Source organism: Oncorhynchus clarkii, chromosome 23, assembly GCF_045791955.1.
Source record: "Oncorhynchus clarkii lewisi isolate Uvic-CL-2024 chromosome 23, UVic_Ocla_1.0, whole genome shotgun sequence".
Lineage (NCBI taxonomy): Eukaryota > Metazoa > Chordata > Actinopteri > Salmoniformes > Salmonidae > Oncorhynchus > Oncorhynchus clarkii.
Window position 1 is genome coordinate 60314798 of NC_092169.1, and position 17500 is coordinate 60332297.

Below are 17500 nucleotides of genomic sequence, written 5' to 3' on the forward strand. Positions count from 1 at the left end.
GCAATCAGAGCGTGACACACAGCATTTCTCTGTCTGCCCTCCTTTAAGACTGGATCAGAGGAGAGAGAGAGAGGGAGAGAGAGGAGAGAGGAGAGAGGGAGAGAGAGAGAGGGAGAGAGGAGAGGAGAGAGGGAGAGAGAGAGGGGAGAGAGAGAGAGGGAGAGAGGGAGGGAGAGAGAGAGAGAGAGAGAGGGAGGGAGAGAGAGAGAGAGAGAGAGAGAGAGAGAGGAGAGAGGGAGAGAGAGAGGGAGAGAGAGAGAGAGAGGGGAGAGAGAGAGAGAGACAGAGGGAGAGAGAGAGACAGAGAGAGAGAGACCGAGAGAGAGAGAGGGAGAGAGGGAGAGAGAGAGAGGGAGGGAGAGAGAGAGAGAGGAAAGAGAGAGGAGAGAGGGAGAGGGAGAGAGATGAGAGAGCAGAGAGAGGGAGAGAGAGAGGGAGAGAGAGAGGGAGAGAGAGAGAGAGAGAGAGGAGAGAGAGAGAGAGGGGGAGAGAGACTGAGAGAGAGAGGGAGAGAGAGAGAAAGAGGGAGAGAGAGAAATGGGTGCACATCCAGCAGTGAAAACATGGCCACCTTAGTAATGACTTATAAGGGAACTGTAACATTATTCAGAAGGAGTTCTATTGTTGTCAGTGTGTTGCATTCTGGGAAGGTTATTTACAGCAGCTCAGCAGGAAGTCCATAAAGAATAGTTTGGTTGAACCACAGATCTGTCCTGAGGTTAAACCACCATTTTATTGTCCTTTCCATTAGATATCTGAGAGCACTAAGCACTGCTTCTTCAAATGGAACGCAATGGAAACTTTTCCCACCAAAAAAAAAGTCCCTTGGATTTGTTTCCTGGCAGGAATGGACTGGAGTGATTATTGCTTTCTTGACTGGATGGATGGAGAGAGAGAGAGGGAGAGAGAGAGCGAGGGAGAGACAGAGGGAGGGAGAGAGAGAGGGAGAGAGAGAGAGAGGGAGACAGAGAGCGAGGGAGAGACAAGAGGTAGGGAGAGAGGGAGGGAGAGGGAGGGAGAGAGAGAGACAGAGAGAGAAGGCTCTGGTCTGGTAGGCTGGCGTTTTGGAGAGAAAATAACTTAAGTTATTGGTATTTGGTCTGGCTAGGTTCAGCTCAGGCTACTTTCAGCTCAGGCTAGATTCAGCTCAGGCTAGGTTTAGCTCAGGTTAGGTTCAGCTCAGGTTAGGTTCAGCTCAGGCTAGGTTCAGCTCAGGCTAGGTTCAGCTCAGGCTAGGTTCAGCTTAGGCTAGGTTTAGCTCAGGCTAGGTTCAGCTCAGGCTAGGTTCAGCTCAGACTAGGTTTAGCTCAGGCTAGGTTTAGCTCAGGCTAGGTTCAGCTCAGGCTAGGTTCAGCTCAGGCTAGGTTCAGCTCAGGTTAGGTTTAGCTCAGGCTAGGTTCAGCTCAGGCTAGGTTCAGCTCAGGCTAGGTTCAGCTCAGGCTAGGTTCAGCTCAGGCTAGGTTCAGCTCAGGCTAGGTTTAGCTCAGGCTAGGTTCAGCTCAGGCTAGGTTCAGCTCAGGCTAGGTTTAGCTCAGGCTAGGTTTAGCTCAGGCTAGGTTCAGCTCAGGCTAGGTTCAGCTCAGGTTAGGTTCAGCTCAGGCTAGGTTCAGCTCAGGCTAGGTTCAGCTCAGGCTCGGTTCAGCTCAGGCTAGGTTCAGCTCAGGCTCGGTTCAGCTCTGGCTCGGTTCAGCTCTGGCTAGGTTCAGCTCAGGCTAGGTTCAGCGCAGGCTAGGTTCAGGTCAGGCTAGATTCAGCTCAGGCTACTCAGCCCTATTCCCTATATAGTGCACTACTTTATACTACAGCCCTATTCCCTATATAGTGCACTACTCTATACTACAGCCCTATTCCCTATATAGTACACTACTTTATACTACAGGCCTATTCCCTATATAGTGCACTACTTTATACTACAGCCCTATACAACAGCCCTATTCCCTATATAGTGCACTACTTTATACTACAGCCTTATTCCCTATATAGTACACTACTCTATACTACAGCCCTATTCCCTATATAGTACACTACTCTATACTACAGCCCTATTCCCTATGTAGTGCACTACTCTATACTACACCTCAACACAAAGCAGGGTGGAGAATGACACTAAACCTGTCTGAATGAGTGGCTTTGCAGAGGGTGGAGAATGACACTAAACCTGTCTGAATGAGTGGCTTTGCAGAGGGTGGAGAATGACTCTAAACCTGTCTGAATCAGTTGCTTGGCAGAGGGTGGAGAATGACTCTAAACCTGTCTGAATCAGTTGAAATATTGAGGGTGGAGAATGACTCTAAACCTGTCTGAATCAGTTGAAATATTGAGGGTGGAGAATGACTCTAAACCTGTCTGAATGAGTTGCTTTGCAGAGGGTGGAGAATGACACTAAACCTGTCTGAATGAGTTGCTTTGCAGAGGGTGGAGAATGACACTAAACCTGTCTGAATGAGTTGCTTGGCAGAGGGTGGAGAATGACACTAAACCTGTCTGAATGAGTTGCTTGGCAGAGGGTGGAGGTGGAGGGTGAAGTTGGGAGTAACAAAATGAAAGACTGCATGCTTTGTGTGTTTGTGTGTGTGTGTGTGTGTGTATTTTTGGGCCCTCTGATGAATAGTGAATATAAACCTGTGTGTGTGTGTGTGTGTGTGTGTGTGTGTGTGTGTGTGTGTGTGTGTGTGTGTGTGTGTGTGTGTGTGTGTGTGTGTCTCCAGCTGTGTAAGGCTTTAAGCACAGACCGGTCATTGACATCTACAGCAGGACAGCTGTTTGTTCTTCCTTGGGCTTTTCTCCCTCTCTCTCTCTCCCTCTTTATCTCTCTCCCTCTTTATCTCTCTCCCTCTCTCTCTCTCTCTCTCTCTCTCTCTCTCTCTCCTCTCTCTCTCTCTCTCTCTCTCTCTCTCTCTCTCTCTCTCTCTCCCTCTATCTCTCTCTCCCTATCTCTCCCTCTCTCTCTCTCTCTCTCTCTCTCTCTCTCTCTCTCTCTCTCTCTCTCTCTCTCTGTGTCTCTCTCTCTATTTCTCTCTCTCTCTCTCTCTCTCCCTATCTCTCTCTCTCTCCCTCTCTCCGTCCCTCTCTCTCTCTCTCCCTATCTCTCTCTCTCCCTCTCTCCGTCCCTCTCTGTCCCTCTCTCTCCATCTCTTTTCCTTTCCTTCTTTCCCCTCCTCCAGTGTGCCAGGCAGTGTTCTCCTCTGTCCTCAGTGTCCTGATAAAGTCTGATCAGCAGCAGTATGATCAGTATAATCACATTTCTTCTGATTTGACAGACACACACACACACACACACACACACACGCTCTCTCTCTTTCTCTCAGGCCCTCTGATCCCGTGTCTCAGAGAACAGGAAGTTGTCTGACTGTAGCTCCAGTGAACTGACTGTAACGCCCCACTTCCTATCTCTACTCTGTTAACCGAATGTAGCAGGCTAAAATAAACTCCTGAGTCCGGGGTCGGACAACTGGAGAACAGCCCACCTCAGGGTCCAATAGAATCAGTCCCTGTTCAGTATCAGGGTGGGTCTACTGTTCAGTATCAGGGTGGGTCTACTGTTCAGTAACAGGGTGGGTCCACTGTTCAGTATCAGGGTGGGTCTACTGTTCAGTAACAGGGTGGGTCCACTGTTCAGTATCAGGGTGGGTCCACTGTTCAGTATCAGGGTGGGTCTACTGTTCAGGGTGGGTCTACTGCTCAGGGTGGGTCTACTGTTCAGAATCAGGGTGGGTCTACTGTTCAGTATCAAGGTGGGTCTACCGTTCAGTATCAGGGTGGGTCTACTGTTCAGGGTGGGTCTACTGTTCAGTATCAGGGTGGGTCTACTGTTCAGTATCAGGGTGGGTCTACTGTTCAGGGTGGGTCTACTGTTCAGTATCAGGGTGGGTCTACTGTTCAGTATCAGGGTGGGTCTACTGTTCAGTATACGGGTGGGTCTACTGTTCAGTAACAGGGTGGGTCCACTGTTCAGGGTGGGTCTACTGTTCAGTATCAGGGTGGGTCTACTGTTCAGTATACGGGTGGGTCTACTGTTCAGTAACAGGGTGGGTCCACTGTTCAGTATCAGGGTGGGTCCACTGTTCAGTATCAGGGTGGGTCTACTGTTCAGGGTGGGTCTACTGTTCAGGGTGGGTCTACTGTTCAGAATCAGGGTGGGTCTACTGTTCAGTATCAGGGTGGGTCTACTGTTCAGGGTGGGTCTACTGTTCAGTATCAGGGTGGGTCTACTGTTCAGTATCAGGGTGGGTCTACTGTTCAGTATCAGGGTGGGTCTACCGTTCAGTATCAGGGGGTCTACTGTTCAGGGTGGGTCTACTGTTCAGTATCAGGGTGGGTCTACTGTTCAGTATCAGGGTGGGTCTACTGTTCAGTATCAGAGTGGGTCTACTGTTCAGTATCAGAGTGGGTCTACTGTTCAGGGTGGGTCTACTGTTCAGGGTGGGTCTACTGTTCAGTATCAGGGTGGGTCTACTGTTCAGTATCAGGGTGGGTCTACTGTTCAGTATCAGGGTGGGTCTACTGTTCAGTAACAGGGTGGGTCCACTGTTCAGTATCAGGGTGGGTCTACTGTTCAGTATACGGGTGGGTCTAATGTTCAGTATCAGAGTGGGTCTACTGTTCAGTATCAGAGTGGGTCTACTGTTCAGGGTGGGTCTACTGTTCAGGGTGGGTCTACTGTTCAGTATCAGGGTGGGTCTACTGTTCAGTATCAGGGTGGGTCTACTGTTCAGTATCAGGGTGGGTCTACTGTTCAGTAACAGGGTGGGTCCACTGTTCAGTATCAGGGTGGGTCTACTGTTCAGGGTGGGTCTACTGTTCAGTATCAGGGTGGGTCTACTGTTCAGTATCAGGGTGGGTCTACTGTTCAGTATCAGGGTGGGTCTACTGTTCAGTATACGGGTGGGTCTACTGTTCAGGGTTGGTCTACTGTTCAGTATCAGGGTGGGTCTACTGTTCAGGGTGGGTCTACTGTTCAGTATCAGGGTGGGTCTACTGTTCAGGGTGGGTCTACTGTTCAGTATCAGGGTGGGTCTACTGTTCAGTATCAGGGTGGGTCTACTGTTCAGGGTGGGTCTACTGTTCAGTATCAGGGTGGGTCTACTGTTCAGTATCAGGGTGGGTCTACTGTTCAGTATACGGGTGGGTCTACTGTTCAGTATCAGGGTGGGTCTACAGTTCAGTATCAGGGTGGGTCTACTGTTCAGGGTGGGTCTACTGTTCAGTATCAGGGTGGGTCTACTGTTCAGTATCAGGGTGGGTCTACTGTTCAGTATCAGGGTGGGTCTACTGTTCAGTATCAGGGTGGGTCTACTGTTCAGGGCGGGTCTACTGTTCAGTATCAGGGTGGGTCCACTGTTCAGTATCAGGGTGTATCTACTTTTCATATTTTTTAATTCCCCTCATCAATCTACACATAATACCCCATAATGACTTTGCTCCGTTCTTTCCCTCGATCCTGACTAGTCTCCCAGTCCCTGCAGCTGAAAAACATCCCCACAGCATGATGCTGCCACCACCATGCTTCACCGTAGGGATGGTGCCAGGTTTCCTCCAGACGTGACGCTTGGCATTCAGGCCAAAGAGTTCAATCTTGGTTTCATCAGACCAGAGAATCTTGTTTCTCATGGTCTGAGAGTCTTTTAGGTGCCTTTTGGCAAACTCCAAGCTGGCTGTCATGTGCCTTTTACTGAGGAGTGGTTTCCGTCTGGCCACTCTACCATAAAGGCCTGATTGGTGGAGTGCTGCAGAGATGGTTGTCCTTCTGGAAGGTTCTCCCATCTCTACAGAGGAACTCTGGAGCTCTATCAGAGTGACAATCGGGTTCTTTGTCACCTCCCTGACCAAGGCCCTGCTCAGTTTGGCCGGGTGGCCAGCTCTAGGAAATGTCTTGGTGGTTTCAAACTTCTGTGTTCTTGAGGCCACTGTGTTCTTGGGGACCTTCAATGCTGCAGACATGTTTTTGTACCCTTCCCCAGATCTGTGTCTCGACACAATCCTGTCTCGGTACTCTACAGACAATTCCTTCGACCTCATGGCTTTTTGCTCTGACATTCACTGTCAACTGTGGGACCTTATATAAACAGGTGTGTACCTTTCCAAATCATGTCCAATCAATTGAATTTACCAATCAAGTTGTAGAAACATCTCAAGGATGATCAATGGAAACAGGATGCAGCTGAACTCAATTTCGAGTCTCATAGCAAAGGGTCTGAATACTTATGTAAATAAGCTATTTCCGTTTTCGCTTTGTCATTATGGGGTATTGTGATGTCATTATGGGGTATTGTGATGTCATTATGGGGTATTGTGATGCCATTATGGTGTATTGTGATGTCATTATGGGGTATTGTGATGTCATTATGGGGTATTGGGATGACATTATGGGGTATTGTGATGTCATTATGGGGTATTGGGATGACATTATGGTGTATTGTGATGTCATTATGGGGTATTGTGATGTCATTATGGGGTATTGTGATGTCATTATGGGGTATTGTGATGTCATTATGGGGTATTGTGATGCCATTATGGGGTATTGTGTTGTCATTATGGGGTATTGTGATGTCATTATGGGGTATTGTGATGTCATTATGTGGTATTGTGATGCCATTATGGGGTATTGTGATGTCATTATGGGGTATTGTGATGTCATTATGGGGTATTGTGATGTCATTATGGGGTATTGTGATGTCATTATGGGGTATTGTGATGTCATTATGGGGTATTGTGATGTCATTATGGGATATTGTGATTGTAGATTGATGAGGGGAAAACATAAATGTAATCCAATTTAGAATAAGTCTGTAATAAGTTGTGGAAAAAGTCAAGGGGTCTGAATGCTTTCCCGAATGCTTTCCCGAATGTGTGTTTGAGTATTTGGTATCTGAATTGTGTATTTGAGTATTTTCCAGCCCAAAACAAGTACTTTTTATTTTAGTATTTTGAACAGTTATTTGTATAAATAAATAAATAAATAGTCAACCAAATTGTATTTGAAATTATTTTCAAATACTTATTTCAAATACTATTTAAAATATCTAAAGTTTAAATGCATTTGAGTTTTGAAATCTATTGAAAACTAATAGCTGAAAAGGTATTTGAACCCAGGTCTGGTCGGACACCTTCTGTCTGTTTTTAAACACGTTGGCTGGACTTTTATCGCCAGAGAAGGAGAATCGTGACGTGGGTTGAATGGGACTCGGTGGTGAATATTATATTGAGACCCTTGCCAGTCTTACTTTGTTTTTGACCCCTTCAGTATCTTGTTCCCCTGCTGTTGCTCCAGGAGATCATTGGATAGATGGGTCTGCTGGTGGTGTGATAGTACTAGTGAGGGTTGGGAGGGTAGTCTACTGTAGGTGTGATAGTACTAGTGAGGGTTGGGAGGGTAGTCTACAGTAGGTGTGATAGTACTAGTGAGGGTTGGGAGGGTAGTCTACAGTCATGGTCTACTGTAGGTGTGATAGTACTAGTGAGGGTTGGGAGGGTAGTCTACTGTAGGTGTGATAGTACTAGTGAGGGTTGGGAGGGTAGTCTACAGTCATGGTCTACAGTCGGTGTGATAGTACTAGTGAGGGTTGGGAGGGTAGTCTACTGTAGGTGTGATAGTACTAGTGAGGGTTGGGAGGGTAGTCTACTGTAGGTGTGATAGTACTAGTGAGGGTTGGGAGGGTAGTCTACTGTAGGTGTGATAGTACTAGTGAGGGTTGGGAGGGTAGTCTACAGTAGGTGTGATAGTACTAGTGAGGGTTGGGAGGGTAGTCTACTGTAGGTGTGATAGTATTAGTGAGGGTTGGGAGGGTAGTCTACAGTCATGGTCCCTCCCAACCCTCACTAATACTAACACACCTACAGTAGACCAGCAGCATAGCCACACAGCAGCATAGCCACACAGCAGCATAGCCACACAGCAGCATAGCCACACAGTAGCGTAGCCACACAGCAGCATAGCCACACAGCAGCATAGCCACACAGTAGCGTAGCCACACAGCAGCATAGCCACACAGTAGCGTAGCCACACAGTAGCGTAGCCACACAGCAGCATAGCCACACAGTAGCGTAGCCACACAGTAGCGTAGCCACACAGCAGCATAGCCCACACAGCAGCATAGCCACACAGCAGCATAGCCCACAAAGCAGCATAGCCACACAGCAGCATAGCCACACAGTAGCGTAGCCACACAGCAGCATAGCCACACAGTAGCGTAGCCACACAGCAGCATAGCCACACAGTAGCGTAGCCACACAGCAGCATAGCCACACAGCAGCGTAGCCACACAGCAGCGTAGCCACACAGCAGCATAGCCACACAGTAGCGTAGCCACACAGCAGCATAGCCACACAGCAGCGTAGCCACACAGCAGCGTAGCCACACAGTAGCGTAGCCACACAGCAGCATAGCCACACTGCAGCATAGCCACACAGCAGCATAGCCACACAGCAGCATAGCCACACAGCAGCGTAGCCACACAGCACACAGCAGCATTGCCACACAGCAGCATAGCCACACAGCAGCATAACCACACAGCAGCATAGCCACACAGCAGCATAGCCACACAGCAGCATAGCCACACAGCAGCATAACCACACAGCAGCATAGCCACACAGCAGCATAGCCACACAGCAGCGTGTAACAGGCACGGTCACTATCTTGTTTGCTCCTGCACGTGTACACACATCTCTGCTTATATTCTGGATACTTCATTAAATGCCTTTGGAAACTATTCAGACCCTATGCCTTTTTCCTCATTTTGTTACATTACAGCCTTATTATAACATTTAAAACATCCTTAGCAATCTATACACAATACCCCATAATGAGCCATGAGGTGGAAGGAATTGTCCGTGGAGCTCCGAGACAGGATTGGGGGTAGGGTACCAAAACATTTCTGCAGCATTGAAGGTCCCCAAGAACACAGTGGCCTCCATCATTCTGCAGCATTGAAGGTCCCCAAGAACACAGTGGCCTTCATCATTCTGCAGCATTGAAGGTCCCCAAGAACACAGTGGCCTCCATCATTTCTGCAGCATTGAAGGTCCCCAAGAACACAGTGGTCTCCATCATTCTGCAGCATTGAAGGTCCCCAAGAACACAGTGGCCTCCATCATTCTGCAGCATTGAAGGTCCCCAAGAACACAGTGGCCTCCATCATTTCTGCAGCATTGAAGGTCCCCAAGAACACAGTGGTCTCCATCATTCTGCAGCATTGAAGGTCCCCAAGAACACAGTGGCCTCCATCATTCTGCAGCATTGAAGGTCCCCAAGAACACAGTGGCCTCCATCATTCTGCAGCATTGAAGGTCCCCAAGAACACAGTGGCTTCATCATTCTGCAGCATTGAAGGTCCCCAAGAACACAGTGGTCTCCATCATTCTGCAGCATTGAAGGTCCCCAAGAACACAGTGGCCTCCATCATTCTGCAGCATTGAAGGTTCCCAAGAACACAGTGGCCTCCATCATTCTGCAGCATTGAAGGTCCCCAAGAACACAGTGGCCTCCATCATTCTGCAGCGTTGAAGGTCCCCAAGAACACAGTGGCCTCCATCATTCTGCAGCATTGAAGGTCCCCAAGAACACAGTGGCCTCCATCATTCTGCAGCATTGAAGGTCCCCATGAACACAGTGGCCTCCATCATTCTGCAGCATTGAAGATCCCCAAGAACACAGTGGCCTCCATCATTCTGCAGCATTGAAGGTCCCCAAGAACACAGTGGCCTCCATCATTCTTATTAAATGGAAGAAGTTTGGAAACACCAAGACTCTTCCTGGAGCTGGCCGCCCGGCCAAACTGACCAATCCGGGAAGAGAAGGTCAGTGACCAAGAACCCGATGGTCACTCTGACAGAGCTCTAGAGTTCCACTGTGGAGATGGGAGAACCTTCCAGAAGGACAAGCATCTCTGCATCCACTCCACCAGCCTTTATCTGCAGAGAAGAACGGGGAGAAGAAACGTCTTACCGAAGGAGGCTCGAGACTGTCCTACCGAAGGAGGCTCGAGACTGTCCTACCGGAGGAGGCTCGAGACTGTCCTACCGAAGGAGGCTCGCGACTGTCCTACCAAAGGAGGCTCGAGACTGTAATCGCTGCTAAAGGTGCTTCAACAAAGTACTGAGTAAAGGGTCTGAATACTTCTGTAAATGTGTGTGTAGATTGATGAGGGCAATATATATTTTTAAAGAATAAGGCTGTAACCCTGACAAAATGTGGGGAAAGGTCTGAATCGTTTCCGAAGGCACTGTATATAACGGATTAGACTGTAGATCGACACAGTGGGGTTATTCATGATTCCTGCCATGTTTTTGGACATCACCAGGCTCACACACACAAACTAGAGAGGGAGGACACAGGAAAAAGAGGAGAGAGAGAGGGAGCAGAGTACGGGAGAAGAGGAAGGAGAGGGAAGACAGCCACAGGAAAAAGGGGAGAGAGAGAGGGAGCGGAGGAGGGGAGGGGAGGAGAGGGAAGAGAGGGAAGACAGCCACAGGAAAAAGAGGAGGGAGAGATAGAGAACAGAGGAGGGGAGGAGAGGAGAGGGAAGACAGCCACAGGAAAAAGAGGAGAGAGAGAGAGCGCAGAGGAGGGGAGGAGAGTTAGGAGAGGGAAGACAGCCACAGGAAAAAGAGGAGAGAGAGAGAGGGAGCAGAGGAGGGGAGGAGAGGAAGGAGAGGAGGGAGAGGGAAGACAGCCACAGGAAAAAGAGGAGAGAGAGAGAGGGAGCAGAGGAGGGGAGGAGAGGAAGGAGAGGAGGGAGAGGGAAGACAGCCACAGGAAAAAGAGGAGAGAGAGAGAGAGAGAGCAGAGGAGGGGAGGAGAGGGAAGAGAGGGAAGACAGCCACAGGAAAAAGAGGAGAGAGAGAGAGAGAGAGCAGAGGAGGGAAGGAGAGGAGGGAGAGGGAAGACAGCCACAGGAAAAAGAGGAGAGAGAGAGACGGAGCAGAGGAGGGGAGGAGAGGAAGGAGAGGGAAGAGTAAAGGAACAGGGAGAGAGGAATCCAGATGTGCAGGATGTCAGCGAGAGAGAGGGAGAGAGATGGGACTGAGGTATGGAGAGAGAGAGAGAGATGGGACTGAGGTATGGAGAGAGAGAGAGAGAGAGAGAGAGATGGGACTGGGGTATGGAGCGAGAGAGAGAGAGAGAGAGAGAGAGAGAGATGGGACTGAGGTATGGAGAGAGAGATGGGACTGAGGTATAGAGAGAGAGAGATGGGACTGAGGTATGGAGAGAGAGAGAGAGAGAGCAAAGGAGAGAGAGAGAAAGAGCGAAGGAGAGAGAGAGAGAGATGGGACTGAGTTATGGAGAGAGAGAGAGACTTAACAAACCACTAAATAGCTAACCCCCTGAACTGTTTATGCTCTTTCGTTTTCCGACTCTTCTCTCCTCTCCTCTCTTTTTCCTCATGACTCATTGTAGACAGAAACACATTTGGAAAAAAAATTTGTTCTTGGGACCAAGTCAGTCACACAAATCAACAGTGGTAAAGGAAATGCTTACTGTCCTTCTGTGACAGCAAAGCATGTGGCTTTGAGTTGGCAGAAGCTCCACTAACTCGTTTATCCGCCATTCAGTTTAGTGGACTATTAGTTGAGTTTGTCCTTTAAAGGTCACATTTCATTAGGAACGTCTCTCGTTGCCTATCGTTTCATTAGGAACGTCTCTCGTTGCCCATCGTTTCATTAGGAACGTCTCTCTTTGCCCATCGTTTCATTAGGAACGTCTCTCGTTGCCTATCGTTTCATTAGGAACGTCTCTCGTTGCCCATCGTTTCATTAGGATTGTCTCTCGTTGCCCATAGTTTTATTAGGAACGTCTCTCGTTGCCCATCGTTTCATTAGGAACGTCTCTCGTTGCCCATCATGTCATTAGGAACGTCTCTCGTTGCCCATCGTTTCATTAGGAACGTCTCTCGTTGCCCATCGTTTCATTAGGAACGTCTCTCGTTGCCCATCGTGTCATTAGGAACGTCTCTCGTTGCCCATCGTTTCATTAGGAACGTCTCTCGTTGCCCATCGTTTCATTAGGAATGTCTCTCGTTGCCCATCGTTTCATTAGGAATGTCTCTCGTTGCCCATCGTTTCATTAGGAACGTCTCTCGTTGCCCATCGTTTCATTAGGAACGTCTCTCGTTGCCCATCGTTTCATTAGGAACGTCTCTCGTTGCCCATAGTTTCATTAGGAACGTCTCTCGTTGCCCATGGTTTCATTAGGAACGTCTCTCGTTGCCCATCATGTCATTAGGAACGTCTCTCGTTGCCCATCGTTTCATTAGGAACGTCTCTCGTTGCCCATCATGTCATTAGGAACGTCTCTCGTTGCCCATCGTTTCATTAGGAATGTCTCTCGTTGCCCATCGTTTCATTAGGAACGTCTCTCGTTGCCCATCGTTTCATTAGGAACGTCTCTCGTTGCCCATCGTGTCATTAGGAACGTCTCTCGTTGCCCATCGTTTCATTAGGAACGTCTCTCGTTGCCATCGTTTCATTAGGAACGTCTCTCGTTGCCCATCGTGTCATTAGGAACGTCTCTCGTTGCCCATCGTGTCATTAGGAACGTCTCTCGTTGCCCATCGTTTCATTAGGAACGTCTCTCGTTGCCCATCGACTGGATAATGACCATAATAGTCTTTATTGGACTGGATAATGACCATAATAGTCTTTATTGGACTGGATAATGACCATAATACAGTCTTTATTGGACTGGATAATGACCATAATACAGTCTATAATGGACTGGATAATGACCATAATACAGTCTTTATTGGACTGGATAATGACCATAATACAGTCTATATTGGACTGGATAATGACCAGAATACAGTCTTTATTGGACTGGATAATGACCCTAATAGTCTTTATTGGACTGGATAATGACCATAATACAGTCTTTATTGGACTGGATAATGACCAGAATACAGTCTTTATTGGACTGGATAATGACCATAATACAGTCTTTATTGGACTGGATAATGACCATAATAGTCTTTATTGGACTGGATAATGACCCTAATAGTCTTTATTGGACTGGATAATGACCCTAATAGTCTTTATTGGACTGGATAATGACCCTAATAGTCTTTATTGGACTGGATAATGACCAGAATACAGTCTTTATTGGACTGGATAATGACCATAATACGGTCTTTATTTGACTTGATAATGACCATAATACAGTCTTTATTGGACTGGATAATGACCAGAATACAGTCTTTATTGGACTGGAAAATGACCAGAATGCAGTCTTTATTGGACTGGATAATTTTTTTTTTTTTTTTTTTTTTTTTTTTTTTTTTTTTACCTTTATTTAACCAGGCAAGTCAGTTAAGAACAAATTCTTATTTTCAATGACGGCCTGGGAACAGTGGGTTAACTGCCTGTTCAGGGATGACCCGAATAGTATTTATTGGACTGGATAATGACCCTAATAGTCTTTATTGGACTGGATAATGACCAGAATACAGTCTTTATTGGACTGGATAATGACCATAATAGTCTTTATTGGACTGGATAATGACCATAATACAGTCTATATTGGACTGGATAATGACAATAATAGTCTTTATTGGACTGGATAATGACCATAATAGTCTTTATTGGACTGGATAATGACCAGAATACAGTCTTTATTGGACTGGATAATGACCCGAATAGTATTTATTGGACTGGATAATGACCATAATAGTATTTATTGGACTGGATAATGACCATAATAGTCTTTATTGGACTGGATAATGACCATAATACAGTCTTTATTGGACTGGATAATAACCATAATACAGTCTTTATTGGACTGGATAATGACCATAATACAGTCTTTATTGGACTGGATAATGACCCTAATAGTCTTTATTGGACTGGATAATGACCATAATACAGTCTTTATTGGACTGGATAATGACCATAATAGTCTTTATTGGACTGGATAATGACCATAATACAGTCTTTATTGGACTGGATAATGACCATAATACAGTCTTTATTGGACTGGATAATGACCATAATACAGTCTTTATTGGACTGGATAATGACCATAATACAGTCTTTATTGGACTGGATAATGACCATAATACAGTCTTTATTGGACTGGATAATGACCAGAATACAGTCTTTATTGGACTGGATAATGACCATAATACAGTCTTTATTGGACTGGATAATGACCATAATACAGTCTTTATTGGACTGGATAATGACCATAATACGGTCTATATTGGACTGGATAATGACCCTAATACAGTCTTTATTGGACTGGATAATGACCATAATACGGTCTATATTGGACTGGATAATGACCATAATAGTCTTTATTGGACTGGATAATGACCATAATACAGTCTTTATTGGACTGGATAATTACCATAATACAGACCATAATAGTTGTGTTGTTTCCCTCCAGACATCCAGCGGAAGAGTGGTGTCATCCAAAGCGCTTCCTCCTCATCGTTGTCAACGGTAACGACAGCGGAGTCCGAACCCCCGACCCCGCCAACGGAGGACAGCACCACCACCCCACGCACCCAGATAACAGTGGCCAAGAAACAGCAGTGGGCCAAACTGGCCTCCACACCAGGCACAGAGGGCTCTCACAGCCTGCTCTACGGGGCTTGTGACTCGGATAGCAGCTCAGGAAAGGCCCAGGTCTCAACCTCCAAACAGGCCTGGAGCCAGAAGACGTTAGTGGAGGCCGGGCTGGACAGGAGGAGGTGTGATGATTTAGACTGGGAGCATCAGGGACAATGTAGCACCTCCTTCTGTGAGCCTCCTCCCCCTGTCCACACCGCAGTCCCAGAGTTCACCAACCCTATAGGAGGTTACGCTGAGATCTGTGTCTCCTCCTGTATGGTGAAGTCCTCGGGGTCAGGGGCCTATCTCCAGACCCTGGACAGGAGCAGCCGAGCCTGGGTACTGTCCACAGGAAAGAGCCAGGCTGCCGACGAGTCCTACTCGCGTCTAGGCCTCCCACCCAACTGCTTCGCTGAGCTGAGGCAACGCACAGAAGGGGACAACAACATTTGGTACAACCCTATTCCAGAGGAGGAGGACGTGTTGCGTGGCATCGGAGGTTTAGGACGTTTAAGAGGAGGTGGAGGAGAAGGAGGAGGAGGAGGAGGAGGAGGAGGAGGAGGAGGGGGAGGAGGTGGAGGAGGAGGAGGAGGTGGAGTTAGGTTAGACAGTGAGAACCCCTGGAGGAGGAGGGAGACAGAGGGGCTGTCAGAGACGTCGAGGGATCCCCAGATGAGGAGCCAGCGGCGGGCAGGGATGGTGGTGAGCCCTGGCACCGGTGGAGGAGGAGGGGCCTCCCGTTTAGAGCGTCATGCCACCCAGAACCAGTGCCCTTCAGGTGGCTCCAGCCCAGACAGCGCCCATCAGACCAAAGCCATCACATTAGACAGCTCAGCCTGCAGTAGGAGAGACAGAGACGGAGACAGCCCAGGTAAGTACATACAAGCTACTGTAGCCACATGATTCATATGATACAGGTACTGTAGTCACCTACAGATAACTACTGTAGTCACCTACAGATAACTACTGTAGTCACCTACAGATAACTACTGTAGTCACCTACAGATAACTACTGTAGCTACATGAAGGTACTTTAGTCACCTACAGATAACTACTGTAGTCACCTACAGATAACTACTGTAGTCACCTACAGATAACTACTGTAGTCACCATTAGATAACTACTGTAGTCACCTACAGATAACTACTGTAGTCACCTACAGATAACTACTGTAGTCACCTACAGATAACTACTGTAGTCACCATTAGATAACTACTGTAGTCACCTACAGATAACTACTGTAGTCACCTACAGATAACTACTGTAGTCACCTACAGATAACTACTGTAGCTACATGAAGGTAGTGTAGTCACCTACAGATAACTACTGTAGCTACATGAAGGTAGTGTAGTCACCTACAGATAACTACTGTAGTCACCTAAAGATTAATACTGTTGATATATGACATCTTTCTCCTCTCTTCTCTCCTTCTCTCTCCTCTCTCCATCCCTCTCCTCTCCCCTCCTCTCTCCATCCCTCTCCTCTCTCCATTCCCCTGCTCTCTCCATTCCCCTCCTCTCTCCATTCCCCTGCTCTCTCCATTCCCCTCCTCTCTCCATTCCCCTCCTCTCTCCATTCCCCTCCTCTCTCCATTCCCCTGCTCTCTCCATTCCCCTCCTCTCTCCATCATCTCTCCTCTCTCCATTCCCCTCCTCTCTCCATTCCCCTCCTCTCTCATTCTCTCTCCTCTCTCCATCCCTCTCCTCTCTCCATCCCTCTCCTCTCTCCTTCTCTCTCCTCTCTCCTTCTCTCTCCTCTCTCCATCCCTCTCTTCCCTCCATCCCTCTCCCCCCTCCATCCCTCTCCCCCCTCCACCCCTCTCCTCTCTCCATCATCTCTCCCCCCTCCACCCCTTTCCCCCCTCCACCCCTCTCCTCTCTCCATCATCTCTCCCCCCTCCACCCCTCTCCTCTCTCCATCCCTCTCCTCTCTCCATCATCTCTCCTCTCTCCATTCATATCCACTCTCCATCATCTCTCCTCTCTCCATCATCTCTCCTCTCTCCACCCCTCTCCTCTCTCTATCATCTCTCCTCTCTCCATCATCTCTCCTCTCTCCATCATCTCTTCCTCTCTCCATCATCTCTCCTCTCTCCATCATCTCTCCACTCTCTATCATCTCTCCACTCTCTATCATCTCTCCTCTCTCCATCATCTCTCCACTCTCTATCATATCTCCACTCTCTATCATCTCTCCTCTCTCCATCATCTCTCCACTCTCTATCATCTCTCCTCTCTCCATCCATCTCAGATGTAATTCAACAGATCCAGAGTGAGGAACTGCAGTCTTTCGGGGTTGCAGGTGGAGAAGTGGGTGTTTCCAGCTCCGGAGGAGGTGTGTCAGTCCCCTCAGACAGCCCCGGGGCCCAGAAGAAAGGGGGCGTGGCCAGCAGCATGATGGACAGGATCAAATCCCCAGGAATGGTCCGGAAATCCCTTTCCATGAAGATGAAGAAACTCCCCGAACTCCGCCGTAAACTCAGCCTGCGCTCCTCGCGCTCCCATCGCCACGGGAAGGAGGGGACGGGCCGAGGAGGAGGGGACGGAGGTGGAGAGGGGACATCACCCCCAGACATCCGTAAGGAGCAGTCCAACGAGGTGATCAGCAGGTACCACCTGGACACTTCGGCCCCGGCGAGACCACAACGACGCTCCTCCAGGGGACGTTCCTCTGCCGCCAGTAAGGGGGGCTACCTGAGCGACGGAGACTCACCTGAGCTGCTGCCCAAACAGGGTGGACCAGGGGGACCCTCCTCGGCCCACAACCCCCCTCTTCCACCACCCCGCTCCACCCACCACTCCAGCCAGGAGGGAGTGACCATGACCTCTGACCTGAGCTCGTTCAGAGTCTACAACTTGTCGGACCAGCCACGGTGCGCCCAGCGCGTCTCCGGCCTGCTTACGGTGCATCTCGTTGGTGTGGAGAAACTGCTGAGGGCCCCTAAACAGGACACCAGTAA

At 48.4% G+C, this 17500-nt stretch overlaps 1 protein-coding gene across 1 annotated transcript in view; it reads left to right on the forward strand.

Annotated features, from left to right (window-relative positions):
- LOC139381329 (rho GTPase-activating protein SYDE2-like) overlaps window positions 1–17500 on the forward strand; it is a 35054-nt gene that overhangs the window by 2108 nt on the left and 15446 nt on the right. The window contains exons 2-5 of the mRNA XM_071124779.1: window positions 9903–10077; window positions 14375–15040; window positions 15113–15412; window positions 16792–17500. The exon at window positions 16792–17500 is cut by the window's right edge and continues 22 nt beyond it. Of these exons, the coding sequence (XP_070980880.1) occupies window positions 9903–10077; window positions 14375–15040; window positions 15113–15412; window positions 16792–17500 (1850 nt within the window). The remainder of the gene's footprint in view (window positions 1–9902; window positions 10078–14374; window positions 15041–15112; window positions 15413–16791) is intronic.